Source organism: Anopheles darlingi, chromosome 2 (genome assembly GCF_943734745.1).
Source record: "Anopheles darlingi chromosome 2, idAnoDarlMG_H_01, whole genome shotgun sequence".
Taxonomy (NCBI): Eukaryota; Metazoa; Arthropoda; class Insecta; order Diptera; family Culicidae; genus Anopheles; species Anopheles darlingi.
The window spans coordinates 83898653-83908652 of NC_064874.1; the positions used below are offsets into that span (position 1 = coordinate 83898653).

General features: G+C 49.7%; 1 protein-coding gene across 1 annotated transcript in view; it reads right to left on the bottom strand.

The window, feature by feature from the left end:
- Positions 1-10000, bottom strand: part of LOC125950429 (diencephalon/mesencephalon homeobox protein 1) — a 55863-nt gene that overhangs the window by 979 nt on the left and 44884 nt on the right. Inside the window, exons 8-9 of the mRNA XM_049678418.1 lie at positions 3680-3804; positions 1-452 (exon numbers count right to left, since the gene is read on the bottom strand). The exon at positions 1-452 is cut by the window's left edge and continues 979 nt beyond it. Coding sequence (XP_049534375.1) covers positions 1-452; positions 3680-3804 — 577 coding nt within the window. The remainder of the gene's footprint in view (positions 453-3679; positions 3805-10000) is intronic.

Consider the following 10000-nt stretch of genomic DNA (forward strand, 5'->3'; position numbering starts at 1 on the left):
AAGACCAGCGAGATGGCCACTAAGGTGGTGAGCTCCGGCCACGGCCATCTGGTGATGGTGATGGTGCATCGACAGATCACTAATGAAATCGGAAGGCTTACGGCCACTGCTAAGGGCCGAGTGTAGCGACAATGGTGGTAAATGGAAACCGGGAAACGTAAGACCGGCAGCGGCGGCCGCCTGTAGTGAATGGAGCAGCGCTGCCGAGTGCTCTTGGGCTTTACGGCGTAGTTCGGCCACCGAAGATGATCGTGGGTCCGGTAGCCCTCCCGAGACGGAACTAGCGATCGAAGAGAGTGCCGATCCGCTGCTGGAATGATGATGGTGGTGGTGCGCCGACAATGGCGAGTGGGATGTGGTGCAGGTTGGCGACGAGGACGATGAGGCGGCTGATGTCGATGAAGTGTGCAGTACCTTCGTCGGACAGCACGAACAGAGACCGGGGAATGCTGCTATAAAGAACGAGAGAGAGAGAGAGAGAGCAGACAGAATGAAATGTTAAACCTTGGAGCGAAAGGAAATGTTTATCCGTAGTCTATGATACAATTTGAACTCTCGGTGCTTTTATATCGAGACCTCTTAAAGATTATCCGTCCTTCCAGGAGGGGCAGCAACAGAATTCCAGGGTAGCTCCTAACGAGCAAGCTGCTGCTGCTGCTATTGCTGATGAGTTTTGTGGCCCCAAAGTAACACCGATTGTGACCACCGCAGCACCACTTTACAGGTATACTTGACCCTCTACAGTGAGCGAGTGTTGGCCAAAGGTTTAATCCGCTTAATTTTGTGTAACTCAATTTGCCCTAACAATCATCCGCAAGCGGAGGTTCCTTCTACCTTGCACCTTGGCCATCTCCTAAACTCTCTCTCCCTTTCGCTCTCATTAAACTTTAATCGATAATACACCGAGCAGCACGATGCACGACTCAACCCAGCTCTTAGCTTTAATGCTACGGCCCTTTCGCCTTCCAGAAACACGCTGACCGAGCGGGCGCCTCCATTTGGCCGCCAAAAAACAAACGATCGTGCGCCTCCATCGTGCTGGCGCCTCCATCTTGACGCGAGCCAAAATTGAGTGAAAATTAAACCGACAAAATGGCACCCTGCCAGTGGTCGAGGGAAAAGTTGCGCTCCTATTCCCCTCCAAAAAAAAAACCTCGTGCCCAGGTGTCGCCGAGTCGCGCCGTTGAATGTAATTTGGAGTGTCTTTACACGCTTTACACGGTCGCTAGCGATGGTGTGGTGCCTTTGAGGATAATTTGGAAAAGTTTTTGTTGTTGAAACTCGTAAAAAAGCACCCGTCGCAGTCTCCTTCTCGTTTGGTGTGCTGTAGCCGGGACTGTGTCTGTGCCCGAGACGGGACATCCGGGGGTATCTGGCGCCGCCGGATGTGTAATGAAATTTAAATTTATTTTTACTGGCGTCTTAACTTGATATTGCCAGCGTGTAAACGAATTAACGGGCAATTTCGGGCGGAGGAACGGCCTGCCGGTAAGCTCCCTTCCCTGTTTAAGCCACCTTTCTTCATGCCCCCAAAAACGGTCGTGTTGGTGCTTTGTTCGATGCTACGTATTCGAGTCGGTCTATCGGGGTAAAGTTTTTGAGCACCAACAGACTCGTCGTCGTCGGCGTCGTTGTCGTCGTTGGGTGAACTCGTAAAGGGAGTAAATCTTTCATGAAGCCATCAAAGGGAGAGAAGAGGAAGGGTGAAGTAGAACGAAGCGGAGTCATCGGGCGTCAGCATGAGCACCGGTACGGGTCCGTGCAATCCGATTTGCGGTAAGGTTTAACGGTGTGATTACTTTAAATCAACGATCAACGCCAATGAGATGAGGGGTCTGTTTGGAGGTTCATTGTGGGTTGTGGTTCGAGCTTCGGGTTCCCGTTCGTTTTGTGTTTGCTGGGTTGTTTGTTTAAAGCGTATTTAATACCCTTCAGGTCCTTAGGAATTTGATTCATCGAAATTTGTGTTTTTTCGTTCATTGCAACGTGTTAGAGAGTAAAAATTAGAGGTATTTTTATCTTGCAAAAATAGAATATCTCAATGAGTTCGCCGACATATCGCCCTGCGTGGAACTTAGCTGAACATATGACAATCAATTATGAAATGGATCATTCTTTTCGAAATTAAATATTTGTGCAATATATATAAATGTAAACCATTGTTTATGATGCTACGTACAGATCAGGGGACATTAAAAAATTAAACAAGTACTAAGAGCCTAACACATGGCCTGAGATAAGCGATATTCGTTTACAGCTGTCCTGCTACAAACAATATATAGTCTAATCCTTACAGTTCGAGATAAGGTTATTTAACGGCCTCTTTTTGAGACACTCTAGAGCATCGCCGATCAAGCAAAGCATCGATTTGATCGGCTTTGAGGACGACAAGTTCCTCCAAATGTGTCGCAAAATAGCCAGCTCTAAACAGGAACACCCTCGGAACAGATTTATCAAAAAAAAAAAAAGAAGTAAATAATCTAATATTCCGAGCTTCCGAGCGTCTATGTCACCTGCACAGCTGGCTCCTGATCGTCCTCGCCTAATGGAATTGTATACCGTGCGCTTCCCAGGACATTGATGGATTAGATAGCTAAGCTAATCGATGATCGAAGTACACCTTGCCCAAGCTGTGGCTGGTGCTGCACCACCAGCAAACAGCTTTCATGTCAGGCCCCCTTCCCTCCCTTCCGTCGCACTTAACTCACGTGAGCGAACGTCTCGTGAAAGCATAAATCTTTTCCCGCCTTCAAACGAAATTACATTTTAATACCAGAGCGAAGGAACGCCAGCCGCCAGCGCCATAATCTTTATCCTCATCATCGCAGCGCATATGATATGCCGAGGGCCCGCTGCTGAATAATCCAGCAAACCATTCTCTGCCACTTTCACCCGGATTTCCGGAACCGCCAGCGACGTCGACGTTGCTCCCGGAGCTAGACTTCCCGATAAACCTGAACCTGCCACGGTGATGCACTTCAATCATTCCCAGTCCAGGAAGGATGCTAATCTTCTACCGGTGTAAACTCGCTCGTGTTGGGCTCACGTCCTGCTGGTGCCGCAAGGAAACTATCTTGGAATACCACTTGGGGCGTTGAGCTACAAAACACTCTCTGGCCGCGCCGGAATGCGCTGTTCGCTTTTCGTTTATTAAATTTTCCTTCCGACGATGGAGCGATTGGCTAAGGCAGAGGTGCACAAGTGAACGGAGAAGGAGCGTTACTCCAAAACGGCTACTGTCGGCCGCCCGGAGGGTGGGGTTCGCATAATCATCCCGTTAAAGTGTAATTTGATGCTGTTTAAATTATCAATATTTTCCCCCCTCGATGATGATGGGGAGGAGCAATGATGAATAATTAAGGAGCATCACTTTCCCGGAGGCGCCGGCTTTCTGGGTGCACACAGTCTGGCAATCGGGGGTCGCGCGTCTTCAGGTTGCGGTTTTCGGTGCGGTGGCCACTTGGCGCCTTGGCCGAGACGCGCTCATTTTCGGCAATCCGCTCCGGGACAAGTTCCGGGAGCAGGGACCGTTTGCGGTTTGCGAATTTAATTTTTGATGTTTTCCTTTACAGCTCGTCAGACTGGACACGGATGGTACGCGATTCACGGATCGTTCTGCGATCTGAAAGGGCGGATTCGCAACTCTCTCAACACTACACTTTTCTCTCTTGCAGCTTACCTTTCAGGCTGGGGAATAGTGGCGGCGTAAACTGCGAGCTCAGTGAGGCCAGATGTGGCGGCAGAAACAGTGGTGGCGTCGTCCTTGGCTGTCCATTGTCGAGCACCGGTCGGAATCCGCCATTGCTGCAAGAAGGAGAAGGAGAAGAAAAAGAAGCACAACACACACGCGCAGACGTTAACTAGGGTGTTAAATTGTTGTTGTGACGCTGCTACAAATTATTCATTCAAATCGATCGAAATGTCCGCCAGCCATAGACACCGGCACCATCGAGCCACCAGCTCGTCGGGGATTAGTTGGTAAGATGGTGCGCGGTACGCCAAAGGCACCGGCGTTTGGCCTTCGTTTGATCATATTTCATTAGCCTTAATCTATCTCCAATTATCGAATTAGCGTTTTGCGAGGGCTTCTCTCTCTCGCTCTCTCGCTCGTTCACCAGAAAGGACGAATCCCCGGTTGCTCTGTGCCGCAGAGCATGGTGTTGATGGTGGCGTTGGTCTGGAACTTTGCGAACACAAACCGTAACGCGCTCACTACGCTACCCATACAGTCGAAGTGGCTCAATCCCTCGTGTAGTGGGTGGTGCGGGGGGGTGGAGAATTAACTTTATCCTGGTACCACCCGGGACGAGCTGGATAAATTCAAGGAATTCATAATTCACCTTTCAACCTGTTCCGCTGCGCTGCGCTGTGTAAACCACCATCCCCAGCACCCATCCTATGTACGAACCTTGGGTAACCTGGGGCACGATACCGGCCACGGCACTCTTTGATGCTTTTGCTTTGAAATTCAAATTCGAAAACGGCGAAGCGGAGCTCAAGCAATACGGAGAGGGTTAGCAGAAAACCAGAGGCAAGTCCTATCCTTCCTCCTAAAGCCCCGGTATGGCCGGAGAGCGAGAGAGAGAGAAAGTTTAATCTTCTGTGGCAATATTAGTGTTTGGTTACGTGATTTAGCCAACACATCAGGTACCATCGTCGGGCAGCAACGCACCAGCAACGGATGCTGAGATGGGCCGTCCCCTGTCGCTCCGGTTCTCGGGGTGCTTCTTGGGGCAACTGGTGAAGCGACTCGCTCGGCAAGCTTTTTGATGTAATTTGCGCTGCTTAATTTGCTAATTCTTATCTCAAACAGCTCAAACGCAGGGACGCGAGCTCAGCGAGGGTGCTCGTAATGGGCTTGCGGTAGCGCGCTGGTTTGTTGAGCAATTTTCCGCAAATTAATTCGAAAAAAAAAAGAACGGAAAACACTGCTCCACACGCACAACGCTGCATGATCCTAGCTGTGGAATGACGCCGCACCAGGGAAGGTGTCGAAAATCGGGCTCTTAATTATCGGTCAACTCATGCCGCCTCCCCGCCTCCCCCAATCCGGAGTTGCAATCGAATTATCGAGGCATGAGTGACGCCTATTAAATGACCACCAGCAGCTGTCGCCATCGTCACCTTGCTCTGTTGCCTTTGCTTGTCGTCGACCTTCACCGGTGCAGAGTGCGACTTATCGAGACTCAAGGGAAGAACCCAGGGAGCCGAGGTACCAGGATAGCTCATCAATATTGCACTAATCCCTATCAGCCAGCGTGCTCTCCGTTGGTTGGTCAGCGTCGGCGTTGGTGATTTGGTTAATTGCATTTTAAATCCTTTCTCCGGAGCAGCAGCAGCAGCTGGACTTGACCGAACCGGACGTACGACCACAAGACGAAGGTAACTTCCTCGGTCCCTAATGGATTCAGGAGTATCTGCGATTGACCGGAGGGCAGTCAAGGGAAGCAAGCAAGTTAGGGAAACGTGTTGCTTGATCGTCCGGTTGGTCCAACTAGTCCGGCTTAGCATTTCGACGTCCGATTTACCTCGACCCAGGTGCTTGACCATCTCCTTCAACAGTATGTGTTGAGGGTTGCAGCAGGTTGGGGATGGTTTCGAGGGTTGGAAATCAAATTAGCTAAAACATGTGTTGGAGCCTACACACACACACACACACAGCACGGGTCTCCGAGGAAGACGTGTCCAATCTCTAGTACGTTGCTTTCGCACCAGCACCACCGAGCTGTGTAAATAATGAAATGGAAAATCAAGCTCACGCACAGGCACAGACACACGCTCGCTCACATGCAAACCTCCACATCGCACATCGCACATCCTCATCATTACCTTGGGGTGCAAAATTATTAATTCAATAAAGCTCCCGTATATGGATTGTCCGTGGAGCAGCGACTCGGGTTTGACTCGCCGATGGCTTCTTACAAGAAGGATACGAGGCGTACCTCGTACCAGATTTTCATTAGGGAAAGAGCCAACCAGACAGCACGAAGACCGGTGAATACTAGAATTAGCCACAAGCCGCCCCGGCATCAGTGTGCGTGAATTTTGTGAAGTAAAACGAAGGATAAACAGGGGAACGGGAACGCATGTAAAGCCAATGTCGGAGGACAGGAGTCCCTGTCGAGCGACGGGGAACGAGAAGGATATTTACAGAAAACATCAAACGCATAATCCGTTAAATAATTAATCAAATAAGGCAGCCTTAGCACCACGCCCGACGTGGTAGCCTTCCTGGTGGTACGCTGGCACTGGATCCTGGCCAATGAGATGAAGCTGCTGCTCCGTGCTGCTACGTTGCAGAACAACGGGATGAGATGGCATGGCGACGTTGACACAAGACGTTGCTTGGACAGTTGTTTATATGTTGCGGATGGCCACTGGGCCATTCCAGTTGCGCTACTTTCTAGTAGCGACTGTCCGAAGGATTTAGATTGTTTTTGTGTCGATCATCGAGACCTAACCTGAACAAATAAACCGTGTCAGGGAATGCGGCAGCATCTCGCCAGATGCTGTTCGGCCTGCGCGACTCGTCCTGCGGATCTGGGAACGCGCATCAGCATCGCGCGAGCGTCAATCGAATTGAGCCATTTATGCAAAACCAACATAGTTGAAAATAAATTAATTAACGCCAATTAAAGGCCCCGTCGACGGCTAACTTGGGGACGCTTACTAATTGATCCGTCAAACCGGCCCCATCCCCAGTTCGCAAATCCCCTCACCACATCCCCATGATCCAATGTGTGACTCGCTGGCTGGCAGGCTGGATGGCTTCGGTGCTGCTGTTGCTGCGGTACATTAAGGAATGACAACATTTCACGCCCCATCGTGAGCGGTGTCGTCAACCGCATTGTTCTCTCTAGCGTCTGAACGCCATATTGTGGCATTCAAATAGGAATGATCCATCCAGCGAGCATCAGCAGCCCGAGCGGTCACCAGTAATTCGGATGATGAACAAATTTTATTAGTCATAATTAAGCTTAATTAACCGAACCCGAGGCAGCGGAGGGAAGTTCGAACCGGAGTGCCGGAGTGCCGGAGGGTGTCAGGGGAAGGGTGTGTGATCGTGTGCGATGAGCAAAAGACAATCAATCCCAGTCGAGGCGATCTGGAGATTTCGATCCCGTCGCCAGGGAGAGTGATAGCCTACTTCGGTGACAGCAGCACGAAGCAGCAAGTCAAGGAACGCGCACGCATTTCACTTTCTCGAGCCACACTCTTCTTGAAGTGCGTCCACTCCAGTAAGTAGGCTGTTGCCTTCGTGCGCGATGTGTGATCGCGGGCGAGGAGGAAGCGAGAATTGATTTGAATAAATGTGAATACAATTTAATTTACGAATCACTTGAGCTAATCAAGCCCCCCAGCGGTGGTGGTGGCCTCCTTTTAAACCACTCGGTGAGAAGAAGCGACCAAAGTGTCCAAACTGGCAGTCCGTTACCATGGAATGGCAGGGTACAGTGGATCTCATTGGAAGTAGCGATTGATGGTGGATGACTGTCGATGATCGATCATTTATCGCGTCAATCAGCCCGGGAGTGTGCCAGCGTCAGACCGTCAGCTCATTTATCTTAATCTTGTCCCGGGGAACTGTTCATAGGAGCGCCTTTTCTTGCTTTCGTCTTGTTCCGTCTTGTTGGAGGCAGTGATTGGACTCGCATCCTTTAGATATAAGGATGAAATCAAAATATTATTAAAAAATGATGGATGGACGACAATTTTGAGAATTAAGGTTGTCGCAAGGTCTTATAACGTTCTTGGGATATCCAAAACGGTCTACAGGGCATGCTTTCATCGTTTTACTAAAAATAATGAAGCAGTTGCCAATCCAAAAATGCGAGCTAATCTGTTAGTAACTAAAAGAAGTACAATTCCAATCGCGGATGCCAACTGTTTAAACTTGCTATTTGACAAACAAACCATAAATAGAATTCTTTCTAATGTTTCCAACGGAAGCCGTAAGACGACCAGCAAGAGAAATGTTAAAAATTCATCGAGATTTGTGTTTCCTGTTCGTCCCGTCTTGAAATCCGATTGTTCTCGTGGCAACACAGAAGGACCTTCCTTCGGGACTCCATGGACTTACTTGCAAAGAACCAGAGCCAGAGCACATTTCTTTCTCCAATATAATCGGACCACGAGCGCCATTTCGTATACCTTAAATCTCCTGGTAGCCCTGATCCTGGTGTGTACCTCTTGTCTGCTTGGTCTCGACGATATTTCCCAAGAATTTCGCTCCATCCGATTGCCCCCTCCGCGCCGCACTCGTTTGAATACTCGTTTTAGCAAATTATCCTCGATACAATATTAAAGAACGGAGCCAAATGCTGGCAGGCCCACTTTTCGAGTTTTCCGGCCGCCATCATCATTTCACCTCCAATGCCAATTCGCTTCACCATCATCCTCGGTGGTGGTGGTGGTGGTGGTGGTGAAATTACGATAATCATACATACACACACACACACACAGATACAGGGCCAAAACCAAATAAAATAAGCTCCGGGGAATGGAGCACTCCTCTCTTAGGTCGAACAGCGCGCGTCCACAAAAGACCCCCACCCGGATAAGCGACCGCACCCCGGAAGGCCTTCCGGAGTCCTTTTTGTGGAAAATGATAAAAATGTATTCATTCGGATTATAATTTTATTCCGGAGGTGCCTCGCACTCACCATTCGGGAGATGCTGGTGAAGGCACCTCAATTGCAATATTCATAAGCCACCGCGATGGCGTTCGCTCCCCTTTGGGATCTCGGCGACGACGAACCAAGAAGACGATGACGACGACAACGGATACTTGCGAGTTCTTGCGATGCCAAGAACTCCCGATCTGCCTCGAGCTATCCGCGCATTCTTTTCCTCTTTTGCTTTTTTATTTCTTGGTTTTCCCTTGCCTGGCTGTCCTTCATGATTCTTTCGTTTCGAGTTTGCTTCGTTGTCCGGTGCTACGTGGTTCGCCGCGTGCAAGGCGGAAAAGCGAAGGGAAAACCTCGTCGGATAATCAACTCCGCCCACTTCCGACAGGGGCTTCGTACAGCAGCTGCAGCGCCATTTTAGCCGGTTTGCCGGTGGTATTGGTTTCGTTAGGTACTCGCTACTCGGTCACACTTGCGCTCTCGCACCGGAACGATTGGTCCTTCTTATTTGGTCCGACTGTAGGATATTTGTCGCTCGAATTTATGCCGCTTCACTTCCGGTCCATCCCCATCTTTTATGGTCATTTAGAATGGTCTGTGTCCAACCCAGAGAGGATCCCAGATTTATGATAACATCTTCGGTTAATTGTGCTTCGGTGTCGTATCCTTCCAATCACGGCCGTGATTGTGACGTACGAACGATCGCAAAAGAAAGCAGAAGTACCATTACATTAAGAACCTACCACCACCACCACGGGGGCGGGATGATGTGCATAACGTAAGCATTTTCCTTTTTCTTTTCAATTAAATTGCATTACAAATTCATAGGGCATTGAAAGCGCGCTTGGCATGCAGCCGAGAAAGCTTTTCCTTTCGCCTAATCCACTCAAAAGCAAGACGATCCTGGTTTGGCCAAGAACACCAAGCACGCCCTCAGCATTCAGCGCCATCTCACCAGGAAAACCGAAAAAACCATTTAGCCAACCCCCCCCCGGCCAAGCCCAGTCCTGCCGGAGTGGTGGCCTTGGCCATTTGGTTTATCGTTTTTTATTGGCCAAAATCCACTTAACCACTCGCCACTGTGCCGTTGCTTGGTCGCGGCCATCTCTGATGGCCCACTGACTTTCCTCAGATCCTCGGTCGCTCGCGAAGTGCATTAAAATGAGCTAAACTGAGTTTTATTTCATTTGCGTCGCTAAAAAATGCATGTTTTTTCGTTTCTTGGGGGGTGGGGTAGGTGGCACCTCCACCCGGCCTGTAATTTACTAATTCACGATGTGAAAGTGATGTTTGTGACACCACTTCCCACACACACAGACACACACACACCCACCCTCGCACAGTCCCATCTCGGTGATCCTCGACGGTCGGAA